General features: G+C 37.5%; 1 protein-coding gene across 12 annotated transcripts in view; it reads left to right on the forward strand.

Annotated features, from left to right (window-relative positions):
• Positions 1–20,349, forward strand: part of PKP4 (plakophilin 4) — a 241,099-nt gene that overhangs the window by 66,135 nt on the left and 154,615 nt on the right. For 11 of the 12 annotated variants that reach the window (XM_040475139.1, XM_040475145.1, XM_040475142.1 and 8 more), the window contains exon 2: positions 11,507–11,643. In XM_040475139.1, the coding sequence (XP_040331073.1) occupies positions 11,512–11,643 (132 nt within the window). In that variant the 5' untranslated portion in view covers positions 11,507–11,511. Of the gene's footprint in view, positions 1–11,506; positions 11,644–20,349 lie in introns of those variants that run through there. The other variant, XM_040475149.1, reaches the window with a different exon arrangement.

The raw sequence follows: 20,349 nt of genomic DNA on the forward strand, positions 1-20,349 counted from the left end.
TGATTTCATTGGTTTTTAATCTTTGTTAACACTAGCATTTGATATGAAAAACTAATGATACAAACAAATCTTTTATTTAAACAGCTTGAGATTTGATATGGCTTACCATATTCTTAATTGCAAATGAGAGGAAACAGTAGTCTAGGGAGGTTTTTGAGAAATCTATTGAACCTAAAGCAAATTTTTAAATGTAAAAGCTTAATAAAACTAATTAATACATCAGAGGTGGGCTTTCCCCCAGCTGCATCCTTCTGCTACACCTGGAATAATTTCCCTACTTACACATGCCTTTTCGAAACCCTTCTCTGAGCACCTGCCTTCTGTGTTTGAGTTCTTAGTGCCTCGTTTATTAGCTCAATTTACATTTTATTGTAGTTGCCTTTTTTTTTTTTTTTTTTGGTCTTCCCTTTTAGACTGTAAATTGGATTGGAGGTCAGAGTCTTATATGTCGTACTTTCAATAACATCTAGTTTATAGTGTAATACATAATAAGTGGAAGATCGCTAATGCATTAAATAAATTATATCTTTATAAGATAATTTAGCATTTAATGTTTTAATCTTATGATACTTAAAACTAATACAAGTTAATTTTTTCCTTGTCCTCATTTCCTGTTTTGATGGTTGTATTAGTATTACTTGCTCATCATGTAACAAGCCATCTTAAATCTCAGTGGCTCAAACAACAGTTTTTTAAATTTCTCACAAGTCTAGGTTGGTAAGGAGGTTCTTCTGGTGTTACTTGGGCTCACTCAGGTGGCTGCAGTAAGCTGATGGCTTGGTCAGGGTGGGACTCTTCCAAGATGGCCTGTCTTGTATGTTCTGAGGTATCTGCCAGAGTGGCTGGGAGCACTGGGCCTCTGTCTCCACAGTATCTTTTTAATCCTGAGCTCTTTCCCAGCATGGTGATATCAAGTTTCCAGATGAAGAAGCTACAGGGCCTTTAAAACTTAGCCTCATCCACACTGGCCACACTGTGTGAGTCCCAAGAGGCCAACCCCACATTCAAGGGGCACACAGTGGGCTCTGTCTCTTCTGGAGAGGAGCAGCAAAGGCACACTCACTTGGAGTTACTCTGTATGTATTTTTTCCTACCAGGTTAAGTAAGAACATGTGTACAATTTATTTTCTTCAGCTTTTCACCCTCTCATGCTGACATCATGGGCAGTTTATTTAGACTTTAATCTTCACTTGCCGGAATTACTTGCTTAGCATTGTTTATATTGTGTCTTAGTCCTTCTATAATAATGTTGTTTGGTTCCAGAACTTCCTTGAAAGATTGTTGAAGCCAAACTTTCTTGAGTCCCGATATGTCCTAACATGCTCTTATTTTGCGTTCATATTTGAATCATAGTTTTTGGTCAGTACCAGAAGCTATTGTTACATCCACTGTAATTGATAAGGGCTCTGATGCCAAATGGACTCTCATTCATTTGTAAGCAATTTGTTTTTCCTCCATGGTAACATTTACAATCTTTTCTTTATCCTTGGAACCTAGATATTTCAATGGATTTGGTTTAGAGGTAGTTCATTTCATTCAGTTTGTTCACTTATTGGCCTATTTTAAATGATTAGTTTTCAGCTCTGAGAAATTTTCATTTATTTCCTTTAATATTTATCCTCTTTTTTTCCCCCCCTGTTCCTAGTACTCTTACTAGTCAATAAACGTAACCCTGGACTAGTCTCTAGTCTCCAAACTTCTTTTACCTTCTTCATCTATTTTTTCTGTCTTTTTTTTTCAAGTTTCTGAGAGAATTATTTAGATCATTCTTATGAAATATTCTTTTTAAAAAATAATCTCTACGCCCACGTGGGGCTTGAACTCAAAACCCCCGAGATCAAAGGGTGCATGCTCTACTGGCTGAACCAGTCAGGCACCCCTCTTATAAAATACTCTTTTTGAAAAAATGTTATTCTGATATTTATTATACTGAATGAGATTTTAATTTTTATCCTATAGCTTTAAAAAAATTCTTTTTAATGTTTATTTTTGAGAGAGAGAGAGAGAGCACGAATGGGGGAAGGACGGAGAGAGGGAGACAAAGAATCCAAAGCAGACTCCAGGCTTAGAGCTGTCAGCACAGAGCCTGATGTGGGGCTCGAACCCATGAACTGTGAGATCATGACCTGAGCTGAAGTCGGATGCTGAACCTACTGAGCCACCCAGGCACCCCTATCTTGTAACTTTTTATTTCAAGGCCACTGGCTGTTTCTCCTTCATGCACACAGCTTTCAGTTTAAAAACAGCATCATTCACTGTTACTTCTACATATGCCACTTTACTTTTCCTGTTTAGGGAATTGATTCCTTCTGGGCATCAGTAGCTGACTGAGGCACTGCTCTGTTTGGATCACTCCTTTGTTTACCTCTAAATAAATAAACATAAAAAATCTTTTTTCATTTTGTTAACAGTTTTTCAGTGTTTGCCTGTGTTACAGGGACTGTATCCACACTCTTCACACTCCAAGGCACATCATTCACATAGAGCACGATGTGAACCTCTCCCTTTGAGGTGTGAGCAGTGTTGACCCTTATGTTATATATTAAGTATGTGTTTTATTTTCAGAAATTATTAGTGAATGATATATGAGGTTTCAGGCATTTTATTTTGTAATGTAAGCCCCTTTTTTTTATTGAAATAAATACCTTCACATTTATGAGTTATATATTTAGTGTAGTTTTATATGCAGAAGTATGTCAGTTCTCTATTTCCTTAGTCTTCAAGCTATTAAACACTATTGCAATCTATTTATAAATACTGTAAATTTTTATATTTTATAGATCATATCTAATAAGAATATCATTTTCTGCTATATTAATATTTTTCCCTTTTCATGAAAAAAACTATAGAAGAGTACATAAAATATATATGCAATTAAAAAACACTAAAAGGCAGGGGTGGCTCAGTTGGTGAAGCATCCAACTTCAGCTCAGGTCGTGATCTTGCAGTTTGTGAGTTTGAACCCCGTGTCGGGCTCCAGATTCTGTGTCTTCCTCTCTCTCTGCCCCTCTCCTCATGCTCTGACTCTCTGTCTCTCAAAAATAAATAAACATTAAAAACATTTTTTTTTGCCTGGCTCAGTTGGTTAAGTGTCTGACTCTTGTCCAAAAGTTTTTAATGTGCTCTTCTAAAATTACAGCCTGCACCTTCCTTGCAGATATAACCACTCCTTTGACTTTGATAGTCATTTTCTTGGTACCTATGAATACATCCCTAATAAACAATTTTATCTTGCCTATATTTTAAACTTACATGTATGGAATTCTACTGTATTCTTTTGTGACTTCTTTTATTCATCCATATGCTTTTTAGAGTCATTCTTGTTGTATAGACCTTTCATTCATTTGTTATATGTCTGTAGGTAAAAATACAGTGCATGACTATACCACAATATATTGACTCATTTCACTGTTAATTGTCATTTGGGTTGTTTGAAATTCATAGCTTCCACAGAGTGCTGCCATGACCTTACTTAATATGGTTCTCCAGGAGTTTGTGTGCAAGAATGTCTCCGTATAATCAGGAGAGGAATTACTGGGCTGGGGAATATATGTATCAGTAGCTTGACTAGATAGATGCCAAAATGCATTCCCAAGTGATGGCTCCTTTACATACTGATCAGTAGCCTGTGATATTTACCAGTGTTGTACATCTTTGCCAACATTTGATATTGATAAATGTTTTGTCATTCTGGGGGTTGTGTATTGATATCTCATTGTAGTATGAATTTACATTTTTCTAGTTACTAATGAGGTCGAACACCTCATTTTTGGCCATCCAGATTTCCTCTTTTCAAAGAGGTCTGTTTACACTTTTTGCATTTTCAAAAAAAATATCAGGTTATCTTTCACTGATCTTTTGATTGTAAAAATAAATCCATTAAGTCAAAATACTTAACTACTATACATAGTTTATTCTCTAGAATTACTATGCTGTTTGGCATATAGCTTCCTTCTAAACAAATTCTTGCCAAGAAGTTTAAATTTTTTGGATAACTGTCTGATGAGAAGTTTAGTATGTAACCAACTATCTGTAAGCTTCCTAAAGAGTTGCAGATTTTAGTAATGCTTCTTACTTCCAGGATATTTTAATACTCTTAACTGTGAAAAGTTCATCTAGTACTACTTTTAGAATTCTAGAATAGATTCCATATGGTTCTGAAGGTGTTTAACTTCTCAGGCACATTCCTGATTCCCCAGTACTTCATTCTTCCAGTTTTGTTACAAGTAAAGCAAAGAAACTTGTCTTTACTACATAGGATACTCTGTAATTTATTCTCTTATAGTATTTTGTTTATCTAGTGCTTATTCAAAAACGTTTATTATCGGGGTGCCTGGGTGGCTCAGTCGGTTGAGCATCCGACTTCGGCTCAGGTCATGATCTCACGGTCTGTGAGTTTCGAGCCCTGGGTCGGGCTCTGTGCCGACAGCACAGAGCCTGGAGCCTGTTTCGGATTCTGTGACTCCCTCTCTCTCTGACCCTCCCCCGTTCATGCTCTCTCTCTCTGTCTCAAAAAAATAAATAAAGGTTAAAAAAATTTTTTTAAATGTTTATTATCCCATATTATCAATATCCTAATTTGAATTGAATTTAAATATTCATGATTATTTTCTGTCCTTTATTATTTTTCTTCATCTGTTCTTAGGCATTATTATTTTATCCTATCAATTTTGAAATGGTGGTCATCAATCATCATAACATTTTGTGAGTGTTGAAAATGAAATCATGAGATATGGTCCAAAATACTAATGCAAAAGGGGAGAAGAAAAAAATATGTAGACTCCAGTTTACATCACTGGATAAGATGAAACAAAGTATACTTCGTATACTCTGGCTAAAAATTATCAGTGAAGAGAGTAGAAATGAATAAATAGAGGAAAATATGGTATGTAGTTGATCTTCTATCCCAGAGAGGTTTAGCACAGAGATGATTTTATGGATTAGTATCATCTGTGATAAAAGGGATTGTAGATATTAAGTCATGGATTGTACCCATATATATTATTACATCCATAGCTATATGTTACATCCCTACCCTGCATATATTACACCCACTGCCTCAAGATTCAGTACTCACACTTGAATATATGTGGCCTGCAACCTTGAGCAGGAAGATTTCCCATAACTCAGTGATAGTTCACTATAAGATTGAGATACACACATGCACACAGTTATACTAACAGTTTCACCTGAAAGCTTGTCTTCGATAAAGATTATAGAGAAAGCACAAGTCTGTCTTCCAAAAAGTGTTTTGCAAGGTGCAAAAGAATGCAGCTCAACAGAATGATAAAAGTAGACCTGGGCAAAGAGGAAATTTAATAAGTAAAGTCTGGAATAAAATGAGAAGACACGTGTAAGAGTTGGTCACAAACTCATCTCTGAGCTTTGTATAACCAGCCAGAGAAACAACACTAAGATTTTCATTGTCCATCATTTCGTCAAGAAAAAGCACAACTTGCTGCCCTCCAGGTGCCTTTTTTTTTTTTTAATTTTTTTTTCAACGTTTATTTATTTTTGGGACAGAGAGAGACAGAGCATGAACGGGGGAGGGGCAGAGAGAGAGGGAGACACAGAATCGGAAACAGGCTCTAGGCTCTGAGCCATCAGCCCAGAGCCTGACGCGGGGCTCGAACTCACAGACCGCGAGATCGTGACCTGGCTGAAGTCGGACGCTTAACTGACTGCGCCACCCAGGCACCCCTCCAGGTGCCTTTTTACAGAGAGCTGTGTATGATAGACAACATTCTGAAAAATGAGGGACACTGAAATCAGTTCAGATGTAGTTGTTTTCTTATCTTAGTGTCTGCCTCAAGATTCAGAGGACTTTGTTTCCTATTTCTAACATATACCCAGGGCAGGATCCTTTCTATACCATTCCTGCTACTTGATCATCTGAACTGTGATTAAAGACCTCTCATGAGAGGGAATGTACCAGCTTTAGAGGATTCTTGAAATGTTGGACACTGGACTGTTTGTTTCAAAAGGAGAGGCCCTCCCTCATGAAAAGATGCTCAACGTTGCTCCTCATCAGGGAAATACAAATCAAAACCACACTCAGATATCACCTCACACCAGTCAGAGTGGCCATAATGAACAAATCAGGAGACTATAGATGCTGGAGAGGATGTGGAGAAACAGGAACCCTCATGCACTGTTGGTGGGAATGCAAACTGGTGCAGCCACTCTGGAAAACAGTGTGGAGGTTCCTCAAAAAATTAAAAATAGACCTACCCTATGACCCAGCAGTAGCACTGCTAGGAATTTACCCAAGGGGTACAGGAGTACTGATGCATAGAGGCACTTGTACCTCAATGTTTATAGCAGCACTTTCAACAATAGCCAAATTATGGAAAGAGCCTAAATGTCCATCAACTGATGAATGGATAAAGAAATTGTGGTTTATATACACGATGGAGTACTATGTGGCAATGAGAAAGAATGAAATATGGCCCTTTGTAGCAACATGGATGGAACTGGAGAGTGTGATGCTAAGTGAAATAAGCCATACAGAGAAAGACAGATACCATATGTTTTCACTCTTAGGTGATCCTGAGAAACTTAACAGAAACCCATGGGGGAGGGGAAGGGAAAAAAAAGAGAGAGAGAGGTTAGAGTGGGAGACAGCCAAAGCATAAGAGACTCTTAAAAACTGAGAACAAACTGAGGGCTGATGGGGGTGGGAGGGAGGTGAGGGTGAGTGATGGGTATTGAAGAGGGCACCTTTTGGGATGAGCACTGGGTGTTGTATGGAAACCAATTTGACAATAAATTTCATATACTTCAAAAAAAATACATTTAAAAAAAAAAAAAAGGAAAGGCCCTCCTGAGCTTGCTCTCATGGCTCCAGCCTTTAGTTTTGAATAAAAATAATAAAACCATCAGCCAAATTTGATTCAAAGTATAAAGACTGTAATGAAAGGCAAATACAAGTTTGTTACAAAACCATTAGTTTTTGATCTAGCTCTTAGGATCATAAATCTAAAGCATCTAACCTTGTTTGTCCATAGCAGCCCTTCAGAGGTTTATAGACATCTGCTTGACTGCATAGTCTCTCTCTTCTTGAAGTCAGACTTTCTCTTCTTGTTGCATTAACTGCTCTTTCTGTGTCGTCCTCCCCCCACCTCCCACCATTAAGGTCGGAGTTCATAAGGAGTTCATAAGGAGCAGGAGTTGTCATTCATTTTGTCCCTACTCCTGTGACTGGAAAGAATGACTGAATCCCTTCACCATCCTACTCATTGTTTCCTGAACCGATACATTTGTGTCCATTCCTGGAAATGTGCCATCTATAACTGGATGTGGACATGTCCCCAGGAGCCTGAAGGAGAGGTGTGCACTCCCATGTCCCTTTCTTCCTATCATCTTAAGTACTGACCTCAATACAGCATACGTTCACCTTGGTTTTGGAACAGCTTTGTCTCATGCATGGTTCACTCATCCTGCTCTCGAACCTAAGTCTAGCCTAAATCTTTTCCCCAATGTGTTGCTGAGCTAACCTCAATATAAGGCCCACATTTATTCCTATTGTTTCTATCTCATCCAGGCAGCTCATTACTACAGTGTGACAGTGTTTTTGTATTTTAATTGTATTATATAGATTAATTCAGTATTCATAGTGATTGAAGAATTTGAGCATGCCCTGTGTGTTATTCTTTACATTATAGCCTAAGTTTTTGGTTGGGATTGGGTCAAGATCAAACTTCTCTGGCATTACATTAGAAACCTTTATAGGATGATATGTTTCTGTTAGCCGTTTCCAGACTGTGACAGTCAGCAGTTGCCCTGTGCCAGCCCCATTTCTGTGCTGATTGTAATACCATGGGGGACTTCTAATACACATGCCTCACTGGAGTCTAGACACACTGCATTTCCATGGTTACGCTGCCACAGACAGAAATTAGAACAGCTTAACATGACTTTTCTTTGGTGGGCCCCTTTTTGGTTCTCACAAATCATCTCTTGGATAAAATCCTTTTAAGAATCTCACCTAAGATGTATGTCTAGCTCTCTAGTTTATAATGGGAAGAGAGTCTACTTTTGTCTTCTCAAAAACAGCAATGGCATTTTCCTGCTTCCAGTTTTCTGTCACCTCTACCATTCTCTGATTCTCCAGAGAGCCCCCACAACAGTTCGGTTTTCTCCTGTCCCTAGAACGTGATTGTCCAGATCAGGCAAGCTGAGGTCATTGAAGGAAGCACGAAGCCTAATTTCTCACAGTCTCTTTGCTAATAAGCACTTATTGTTATTTGTTTTTTTTCTTTGCTGATGGGAAAAAGTAATATCGTTCTGTGACTCTAAGTTTGATCCTACAGCTCCTTAAATTGTTATAAGAGCTACAAGAAAGTGAACAGAAGACTATATTAGGTTTAGAACTTGTCGGAGCTGTGGCATCCCTCCTCTGCCTAGTGTTGGTTGTGGTATTTGGAGACTGTTCCAGAGATGAGGGGCAGGGAAGTGTCTCACGTCAGTTACACATGGGCACCATGGTCATCATTCTTTAGCCCAACAGTATTAGCAATTGCCTGCAATGCCTTTCAGTCTTGAGGAATCTGAGAATGAAAAACATCATCCCTGCCTATGAAAATCTCTCCTGCTGAGTACTAGTTTTTTCTGTGAATTTATAAGCTCTTCACAGCCTCTACCTATAGACTTTGGTGGTGTTTGTTATTCCATCACTTGTGTCTTGCTATATTTGGCCTTGATCTGATTCATGCCTCAGCTGGGTGATGAGGCCACTAATGGTCAGTGACCCTGCCTTATGCCTGTATCCCCTTATCCCCCTGCACATTATGTGGTTAGAGTGGTATTCAGAAAATGCTCATCCAGTACTGCTTCTGGACAGAATCATCAAATATTGTGAAATTAAGTGTGGTACATTTACAGTAATGTAATAAAATAACAATAATATAATTCTTTATCTTTCAGGGCACCTGGGTGGCTCAGTCGGTTAAGCATCTGACTTCAGCTCAAGTCATGATCTTGCAGTTCATGAGTTCGAGCCCCACATCAGGCTCTGTGCTGACAGCTCAGAGCCCAGAGCATGCTTCAGATTCTGTCTCTTTCTCTTTGTGCTCCTCTCCTGCTTGCGCTCTCTCTCTCTCTCTCTCAAAAATAAACATTAAAAAAAAAAATTCTGTATCTTTCAGTAAGACTTCTCCTATTTATGTAAACAATTAATTATTTCCCTAGTGATATTTATTTTCTCCTTTTCTCAAATTCTCTTTGTTCATTGAATTTACGTTTCTTTTTTCCTTACGCATTGGTATTTCATGATATTTTACTCTTGACATTTAAAATTTTTGATTCTTGGCATTATTTGTTTCACTGTTGCATAGTAGCATTTTTGTTCTCTGCAACCATCTGCTTATTTTAAGGTGTGTAGTTTTTCAATGGCATAGAATACTTTCATATCTTTACTTGCCTTAAATGTTAATCTAGGATATTTCGTGTGGCATTTGTTTCTTCATAGACTTCATATCTTGTTTTTAGTGAGCACCCAGTAAATATAGAAATGGGCTATTTTATTCAGTTGATGATATTTTAAGTGTATTTCATATCTCAGTAAGCCTACCACATATACTAAAAAATAAAGATTACCATAAAATACTTCCATTGTGCTGTAGAAAGTATTAGTAAGCCCTTTTTTTAATGAGGAAAGTGGGCTCAACAAGATGGCAACTTGTCCAAGGGCACTTAGGTTTTGATCCTAGACCCACTTACTCCAACACTGAAGGGAGTTCCTCCTCTGCTCATACTTGAGGAGGTCCTCCCCCTTGAAGGCCAGGCTCTGCCCTGAGCCTTGGCCACCATAGAAATAAAGAGAGAGAATTCACTTGCTGGAGCAGGCATGCAGACTCTTCATGAAGCTGGCGTTAGAGACTCATCACATTCACTGCCTATTTCTGCCTATTAATATGGCGACAATAAAACAATCACTGTTAAAAGCCCAGAACTTAAGGGCGCCTGGGTGGCTCAGTCCGACTTCGGCTCAGGTCATGATCTCGTGGTGTGTGAGTTTGAGCCCCGTGTCAGGCTCTGTGCTGACAGCTCAGAACCTGGAGCCTGCTTCAGATTCTGTGTCTCCTCCTTTCTCTGCCCCTCCCATGCTCATGCTCAGTCTCTCTCTGCCTCTCAATAATAAAATAAACATTAAAAAAATAAATAAATAAAAAGCCCGGAACTTAAACCTACCTTCACTTACTGTATAAGTCAGAAGAGTGAAGATGAGAGACGGAGAGAGGCGCAGGTGGTGCATATATCTTCCCTTGTCTTACAGGTTATGATTTTAGAAAGAAACAGCAAGCTGGTATTGAAATTTGAGGGAATGGGGAGGTTGGAATCCCCAGATCATACTATGGAATTAAACATTGTGGAAGTTGATAAAGAGCTGAAATGGAACAGTAGAGTAATTTTGAGGAGTAAACTGAAGAATATCAAGAAGAGTTTTTATGGTCTGAGATACCCATATATGAGTATGCAGAGTCACACATTGAGCAAATAAGGTCTCATGAGCGTCATAGCACTTGGGGAGATTTGCTTAATGACTGGAATGCGACATGGAAAACATGGTCGGTCCTTCATTTATATATTCATTTATTCAGCCAACATGTATTGAATACCTATTACATATGCCAGGCACTAGGCCAGTCTCATGGTATGGTAGACTGCTGCATGATTAAGTACATGTACCTAAAAGGTACAGCATTTTAGGTGGGAATCTTTTCCCAATCTTTTCCAAATTTATGAAAAGTCCATAACAGGTCAGGTGATTGATCTGGCAAACACACTGTTCTCAGTGTGTTATCTTAGGAGAGGCACCCCCTCTGTTGCCAAGAACTCATTCTTCTGTTAGAAGCTATGAGCCTGCAAAGTAGATCCACTAAGGAAACCAAATTAGCTGTAATACTCCAAAGATATCCTTGTTTCGGTCATTAATGCCTTCCGTTTCTTTTAAATACAGGAGACTTTTGTTTATTTTCAAGCCCAAGTTATAAACCTTCTTTTTTTCTATTACATAAGCCTCTTCTGTAACCAGTAAAGCATTTGAATATTTGTAGATGTCCCGTGTATACTTTATAAATTGGCCCCTATAACAATCTAAAGTATTTATTATTATTTGTTTCATGGTATAATCATATTTATTGGCTGAGTAGAATATTCAGCAATTCAACAAGCTTCTAAAAACGCTTTAGTGTCCTTAGTATTTTTTAATTAAGAGCCCTCCTCCCCAACACTTTTATGTCATTTTTCCTATGATGTCTTTAATATATTTTCTTCGTATGTACTGTTGTTATTATTTTTTATTATCATTTTACTTTTTCGTAGTACTAGCTGTACTTTGGGCCCTAGATGTTGCCCTTAAAAATCAAACAGCTGTAAGAAGCTGTGATCTTTGTATGTAGAAGTCCGTGGTATTTCCCAGGAGCCATCTGCAAATCCTCAGCCACTGCCTGCTCTGCATAGGAGTCTGTGAGCCCGTGTTAACTCTTTGTCTGCTTGCTTGCAGGAGGAATGCCCGCTCCTGAGCAGGCCTCATTGGTGGAGGAGGGCCAGCCACAGACACGCCAGGAAGCTGCCTCCACTGGCCCAGGCATGGAACCCGAGACCACAGCTACCACTATTCTAGCTTCCGTGAAGGAGCAGGTACATCCTCTTGCTGGAATTTGCAATCAGTTCTTTCTTCAATGCCTTTAAAAATTAATCTTTGGATGTGTTTTAAATTTGTCTAACGTCCTTGATGCCTTCACGTTTTTTAATTATAAGGTGTTTACATCCCTGAGTACATTGGGATGACTGGCATGTAGAGCCGCTCCAGGTGCCAGTCAGAATCGGAACATGCAGGATACTTGTGCGTCTGCAAGTAAGGACAACATCGATGGTGATTGGTGTCTCTGTCTCTCCCACATCGCAGAGTGTGTGCATGCGCGCCAAGCTTTGTGAAGCGTAGTTTACGCTGCTGACTTTTCTGTCAGGGCTCTGGCATCCCGAGGCCTGTAGTATCCTTAGATATGTTGAACCTTCTAACATTTTCATGTAGGTATTCTATAGGGTTGTCTCTGATTTTTTTGGATAAAGGCTATATTTGTTGTGTTTGTCTGAATCCAAGTATATTCATTTTGTGAGCTAGTGTTCTAAAACTTGTCAAACTGTGCCAGTTTGCTTCAATGTCATGTTTATGTTCAGTTTTTTAATAAAGGATACTATTTATCCTTCAAGTACAAGTAACCTCCTAAATTAGATCTTATCTGTTGTGCTTAGAGAAATTGGAACTCCTGCATTTAATTTCTTCAGATTTAAAAGCTTAATGAGGTAAATGTAAATTTAAAGCTCCACAGTTTTCTTTTCTGCCCCCTCCTTCAAAAATAAGACTCTTTCTGTTGGAAATAATTGAATAGAAATTTTTTTTTTTTTTAAATCTTATGGTTAAACCTCTGGTTCTTTTTTTCTCAAGAGTTATAAACTTAGATGTATATTTGCTGAAATATTTTTTAAAAAATCAATAGTTCAGATGACTGATTGTGACAGAGAAGAAAGGAATATTCACTACCTCATTATTTCACTGTTTGCTATAACTTAAAGCTAGGTATGTAGAGTGAAAGAATACTCCAGAATGATATCTGACATTAGAGCTATGTTTTCAAGAAGAATTTCACAGCTGATTCTGGTAACAAGATATCAAAATATTTTCCATCCCCTTAGTAAAATGTGAGGCTTTTAAAACATTCCACAAACTAATTTGAGAAGACACAAAAAATTGTTGTCAGTACTGTTTTCATTTTCCACCAAACTCTAGGTTATCCAAGCTTCTCTCACCTTTGAGGAGGAAAACAAAGGACTCTTCTTATTGTACTTCATAGTTGTCAAGATTTGACCCAAAGAGCTGTAAACTGAGGAGACTCTGATTTATTTAGAGCTGTTAGTGTATACCACATTTTGGTGGAACATGACAGTAAATTTATCAAAATGCCCAGAACTCACTTAAAGCTAGAAACTGTGTCCCATAAACATAGCTACAGGAACTTTGCATTTGTACTTTGAGACCACATACCTTGCATGTTGAATAAAATTGGAAGCCTATTATGATTTTGGCACTGGAATTCCTTGATGGCCTCACATGACTTGAGCATTTTATATTTTGGTGATAAATAGTATTCTGAATGAATATTTTGTAGGAGATAGCAAGAAGGGTTCCTGTTTCTGAAGATAGCCAGAGGAATACAGGTATTTGTTATTTATTAGAAGAATTAAAATATATATCCCAGACTGTTTGTTTAGTAAGAGGATATACTCTACCCTTCTATTCTTGTTCTAAGAATTTGAATCCATTAATTTATGTTTGCAGTTTTCATTCTTAATTTCTTTTAAAATTATTTATCATCGCTCAGCACTCAGCATTTCGTTCAACCCAAGACACCATATCCATGTCTCATTCCAAGATACTTACCTGATTTTAAAAAGCTAACTCAAGCTTCTGTGGCATTTTTGTGCTACCAGGCAAGATACTCTAATTTCTTTGTAGTTGGGGTAAAAATTTCTTAGGACTTTCCTAAAATGTCACTCCCTATCATCTGCCCAATGAGACAGAGCACAGAAAAGTTAGGAATAAGAAAACCAATTACTGTTTACCTTATATATATGATTTGAAAATAACTAGTCAGAATGCTACATTCTTAATTGTGTTAGATTCAAATGAAACAGTTAATGTTAGATTGTGTCCTTGATCATGTTTTATATCAAAAGAATAATATTCTTGGGTGGGATGTATAATTATTTAAAAAATGAAAGCCTCGCTACCATGCAACGTTCATGGCCATGGAGTAATAACATCAGCTTCTCTGTTGTCAAAGAAGAGACCTTGTTTGGTGGCAGCCATGTCTCAGGAAGGATGTTTCATTAGGGCACAGAAGGAAGAGACCCCTTCAGTGCAACTGAAGTGGCCCTGGTTCCTATCACTACTTTCCATGTGATCTTAGGAAGATTTCTTAACCTCTCTGTGTCTCAGTTTCTCATCTGTAAAGTGATGATAATGATCCTGAAGATATTGAAGTAACCGTTGTAAAATGTTTACAGTGGTGCCTGGCACTTTCTAGTAAGTGCTCATGGTAAGGGCTAATATTACTATTTTCATCAGCATTTCTACCTAAGAAGAAAAGGTTCCTCTTAGGAGGATCTGGTGATTCTACTCTTAAGTATGTATCAGGATTCAGCGAACCTTCTTTGGACATGGATATGAAGACAAAACAACTTTCTGAATATTGAGCTGTGTTTATGCTGTGGTAGTATTTTACTTCTGCATGTCATTAAACATTGAAAACTTCACCATGCTGGTCTCACAAACTAGAACTGCTTTATGTATGTATTATCAGAAATAGAGCATGTGAAAATAAATTTTATCTACATGGTGATTTAGTGCAACCCCATCATAATGTCAAGGCATTTGGTTAAAGAATTAGAGAGTAATACCTTTTAACACACACCTGAATGTTGAGAGGAAAAGTCTGGGTTCTTGAGTAAAGTACATCCAGGCCACTAAAACACCTCAGACATACTTGCCCTGGGCCATTCACAGATAAGTAGTAGGGAAGGAAATAGCAAGCAACCAAAGCAATCTTGTTAACAAAGCATTAATCTCTTACTCGGATTTTGGGTGTCATAAAAACATTTAAATCTTCCTCTATGGGGCCACACTTCCCCTAGGATCCCAAAGACATAACTGTTCCTTATTTCTTGACAGAATGCTAAGATGCATGTTCTCTCCCTTTTGTGAAGTAATAACCTTTCACATTGATTCGGTCACTTAGGTGCATACCTGTGCAGTTATAGAAAAAGTCCTTGCTTTTTGACAGATAGAAAGAAGGAATCTACTTCTGTTCAAGTTCTGCCTCTTTTGTGAAGCCATTTGCACCCCAGCTGAGGTCGGGTCTCTCTCCGCTTTATTCCACTGCTTTATATCCCTCTCTAGCACTTTATTCCACTGCTTTGACTCTTACTGTATGCTTCTTTGGATGATATAGTCAGCTATCTAAGGATAGAGCCATGTTTTATACAGTGTTTTACACATGTGTCACAGGCTACTCTCCCAACCCCTTTACTATATTAGACTTGTAATAAATGATCGATCAGAAAGGGAGTGAATGAATAATACTGGCCCTCAGATTTCTTTGTCACCAGCTAACTGTTCTGTGAAGATAATGGAACCTGCGGCCACACTCATAGAACACTGCTAAGCCAGAGAATCTCACAGGGAGCGCTTAGAAAACTAGTTACTCACCTGTGTATTTTTATCCTTCAGACAACTTGTATATATTCATACTGATCTAGGAATTAAATCTGATCTCTGCATGGAGCAAACTAAAATTTTATTTCCTGTTAATGGTTAGATAATGACATACGTGTTATAAATTTCGTCTCCCATCTGTCCAACTTAGCTGAAAATTAAGTGTACAGAATAGAAGGTTATGGTTATCTTGGTGATGTCACAAAATATCCACCATCATCATGCGTACCTGGTTATACAGGTAACCACCGAAGAAATCTCTTTCAGTTAAGGATCATGTTTTAAAAGAAATAAAAAATCATCCCATGGGAATAATAATGTGCTCCTTGAACTCAAATCTGAAATTACCTGAAGAGCCAAGTAAACATAAGCCACCAGTTGGCTGTAATCAAGATCAGCATTGGACAGGTTCTGTTGTTGAACTCAACTCCCAATAAGGATCCAGTAGTCCACGATGAAAACAAGTCCTTTGTTGAAAACAAGGAATTCTTTTGCATCCTGAGAGTTTTCAAATGTATGGCAAATTTAAGAATGGTCTGGTGTCTAGCTTAATGTCTTTTGCATAGTAAGGTAAAGAAATATGGCCAAATGCGGTGCCCTCAAAGGGCCCTGCCTCCTCCCATGAAAGCCTTAGACCTAAATGATTGATTTCGCCTTGAAGTGGGTGGTACATATTTGGATGCAAAAGAATTAGAATTTGATAAGATATTGGCTACTCATCCAGAACTTTGCTGCCACCCCCTGCAACTTAGATGTGTCAGTGTGCTAACTTCACAGGCTCAAAGGAAACAGTGAGCCAAAGACCATGTACAGGCTATTGTTATCAATGGGAAGAGTATATTGTAGTTTTTATAACTGATAGGAAGTGATCTGGATTATAGAAACACTGTAAAAGACTATGTGGCCAATCATAGGGTTAACAAGTATATTTCATAGCTCTATATAGGATGCAAATTGATTTGCATTCTGTAGATCATGCATAATTACATTATTACATTCTTTCATCTTCTGTCATAACAGTTGCTTGCATAATTGAGACCTCTATTTGAACTTGGCCATACTCAGGCACTCTAACCTCCATTCTACTGTTCCCTCAAACCACACTCTTATTTTTGGCTTCTGATTTAAGAAGTTTGAAAACCACATTTAAGGTTGAGGCCAATCAAGATAGCATGAAATTGTAAGCACAGAACAGATTTGGTAAAACATGCTCGTTTTACATATACGTTTCTTAACTCTGGTAAAGTCCTAAATTAGATAGTGTGTATACTTCTTTTGTTGCCTTTGGTGAGTTAAAATTGCACTGTTCATTACTTGTGAGGCTCTCAGAAGCCTCAAGACAATATTTTCTGACTTCAGTGAAAATTTCAATTCTGCCTTCAGTGTGTCCATATTAATGTAGGTGATACTTAAATATCAAAGAGTGAAATGAGAGTCATTAAAGATCCTTAATTTTTGAAGATAAAATAAGGAGATTTGGAGCCAACTGTGCCCTATTGATATTACTTCATTTTTACATGGATATGTTAGCTTCAGTAATTACACACCCTTCCTGTATGGCAGAATGCCCAGAACTGAACAAATTCCAGTGCAATTATTTACTTTATTCCTTCGAAACTGAAACAACTCAACTGTTGTGCACCTGCCTTTGCAACTTCCTTTTATTTGGTCCCTAAGTTTATTTACAATAAAATCATTCTCTCTGACACCTCAAACACATGCAGAAGACAGAATTTTTATTTCAGCTGTAAACAAGCATAGTTTTTTGCTTAGCTAAAAGCACTGTAAGAACAATGCCTAAAACTTGGCATTTTTCCTGTGGTAACTTAGTAATTGCTCCTACTGGTAACTGGATTATTCTGGCGATTGTAATTACCACATAATGTATAGTGAAGTCTTCCATGCCTGAACTGCATCATCAAACACAAGGTAAGATTGGATCTTTTCTTAATGATTTCTGTGGGATCATCAAATTTGAAAGCGTTATCTCCTTAATATTATGGCAGTGTGGTTCAAGATGAGGTCAGGTGGTAGAGTACCTGTGATACTGTTCGGCCTGGATTCAAAAATTCTGAACCCAGAGACTTGCTTCTCAGATCAGTCTTCTTTAAGTGTGCTGTGGTCAGACTGTAACATTTCTCTTCCATGTGTTCATGGTGTAGGGTATCCTTCACTTCAGGTGTCTCTGTGGTTAAGGAATACAACTGAGTATGGCCAACAGCTTTATTCATTATGTGAGTGTATGCAAAAAAAATTGTCCGCAGCAAGATAAAAAGTTAGATTGCCAAGTTAGCTAGCAACAGTTATATCCCTTTTGTGATGGCCTGATAAATGATCAGCTGGACCTATTGGCAAAGTTCTCCAGTCTTATATGTCTCAGGAGTGCATCCTGAGTAACTATTCTATTTGAGTCGGTTGGAGACTCTTTAGGTTTATTGGGTGCTGTAGGTTTTGTTTGTTTTGTTTTGGGGTGCTTTGCTTTGTTTTGATGTGAAGAGTTCTTAAATTCCAGGAATTTGAACAGGCTCAGTCTGGCTTTGCACACATAGCTATATCACATATGTAGACATGAAATACATAGTAGGTGCCTAAAAATACTTACTGTATTAATGAACTGGGAATGTAAAAATGCTCAATATCCCCCTGTAGTTAGCTTTAGTGCTTGCTTTTAACTAAGTAAAAAATATCCATGGAGAGCCTCCTGTAAACAAAACACTCTGTCCAGGAAAGGGAGGGAGGGAGGGAGGGAGGGAGGGATGGTAAGCTGGTCTACAAAGATGATCTGTTCCGTATAGTTGCCACCTCAGAAGAATGCAGAGGCACAAACCATATTGTATACTTTATGTGCAGTAATTGGCAAGTATGAATATTCATTTATGGAACCACAAAATCCAAGAATGTGTGTTTTTGCCCCCTTTTTTATTTAAGCAGGTTATAGATATGTATTGTATTGAATCAGTTTTATGTAAATTTGTTAACTTAGACATTTTTAACTTCCATTTTTGCCATTGAATTAGCATTACCTTTCGTTTACATTTGAAAGTAATGCAGTATTTTTCCTTTATTAACACTTAAAGCTAACCCTGACTTTGTATGTTTAAAATGATAATTTCCTTTTCACTTGAATAACAGTTCCTGTTCAGAGTTAAATTATGAATATATGGAATATTTTTTCCCCTGTACATGCAAAGTTGATGCTATTAAAGTTGAAATGAGTGACTGCTGAGTTGGTGAGATTAAATGGATGACAGGATCATTCAGCATTGAATTCTCTGCACTGCGTGATCGTTTTTCTTTTTAGAATCATTTCTGGAGAGAAAAATATTTTAGAAACATTCTTTTCCCCTCAGGTCTAACCCTGCAGTTACTCCATAGCTATAGCAAAACAGTCTATCTTCATGTTGAAGTGCTCTCGATTTCTAAATTGCCGTTTTTGTTACTTTTGCAGAAATGGGTCCGTATGGTCTTGCTGCATCTGTTTATATGTTAGGAATGTATTGTTTCCAAAGTGATCAGATCTGCTTGTACCTCAGCAAAGTAATTTAGGTTATGATTATTGCATTTTAGACATTCCTAAGAAAAATCATTTAAAACGTATAGTTTTTTTTTTCAAGTAGTTCAAAGATAAATCTATGTCTTCGCTTAGAGAATCTTAAGAGTTTTTATGCACTCAAACCTTAATACAGGGGTTGCATGTAATAGAAACAGTCTGCAAGCAAATTGAAAGAGCACATTATTGAAACTTGGAGACAAATGCATGTTATGCAATTCTGTATCAGTTATATTTCAGATATGAATGTGGCTATCATAAATTGAAAGATAGTTTTCTTAGAATTGAAATCTCTTGACTGTTGAAAGAAATTGTAATTTTCCTTTAAAAATTGGAGTTCAAGGTATGTTTTAATGTATAGGCTACTTAATTTATATTTTAATTTGCAGACTTTTATATATGAAAATTCCCACAGAGCAGTATGACATCAGAAAAGTATTCATTGTGTGGTATCATTGTCCATAATAGGAATATATCTGATTTGCAAGTTTTCCTAAGATCATTCCTAAAGCCTAAATCAAGATAAATGTCCTTAGCCACTGCATAGGGCCTTTTATTAAGCTGTTCTAGGGGAATTGATGCTTACTATTTTAACTTTATATTCAAAAACTAAGGACTGGGGCACCTGCGTGGCTCAGTCAGTTAAGCGTCTGACTTCGGCTCACATCATGATCTTGAGGTCTGTGAGCTTCGAGCATCGTGCCGGGCTCTGTGCTGACAGCTCAGAGCCTGGAGCCTGCTTCGGATTCTGTGTCTCCCTGTCTGTCTCTGCCCCTGCCCTGCTCGCGCTCTGTCTCTCTCGTTCTCAAAAACAAATAAACATAAAAAATAAATTAATAATAATAATAATAACTAAAGAGTAAGCCTGCCTTGCCCAAGTGCAGAGTAAATTGACACCTCCTTATTTCATTTGTGACCTTAGCTACCTCATATGTTTCTTGCTTTAAAGCTATAATTGTTGTAAGGAGAGAAGCTCACTGGAGTTTTCCCATTGCCCCATTTTCTCCTCTGTTTCTTAATAAGGTGAATACTGTTTTCTTTATATAATGTAAGCTCTTAACAGCAGGATCTTTATTTCTCTTTTTTTTCAGTTAGCAAAATATAATGAAACAAGTGAATTCTTATTAAATTATTTTGTAGAAAAAATGTATTTTAGTAATTGCTGTTAGCATTATTTTAAGCAGATTGATTAGAAGATTTGATGGTCTGTAGGTAAGAATAGGAAACATATTTATGTAACTATGCATACCGAACAGAATGCTGTTACATGTAGCTTCTTTGATTTGTACTACAGAATAAGGAAAACCTATTTTACTAATATGAAACCATTTTATTTGGGTGAATTTTTTTTTTAATTTCTGAACCCTTGATAAAACTTTTGATTTTCCATAAAAAACGATGAAGGACTCACTCTGTTGTCAGAGTTAGAGCTCTCCTAATGTGAGGCCAGTAGAACAGGTTTGAGAAGAATGGTCAGTGCACCATCCATGTCAGGTCTGCCTTTTTGTGATCACAAAGACCA

The sequence above is a fragment of the Herpailurus yagouaroundi genome, unplaced genomic scaffold, assembly GCF_014898765.1.
Source record: "Herpailurus yagouaroundi ecotype Mexico unplaced genomic scaffold, PumYag 140, whole genome shotgun sequence".
In the NCBI taxonomy this organism is placed as follows: Eukaryota; Metazoa; Chordata; class Mammalia; order Carnivora; family Felidae; genus Herpailurus; species Herpailurus yagouaroundi.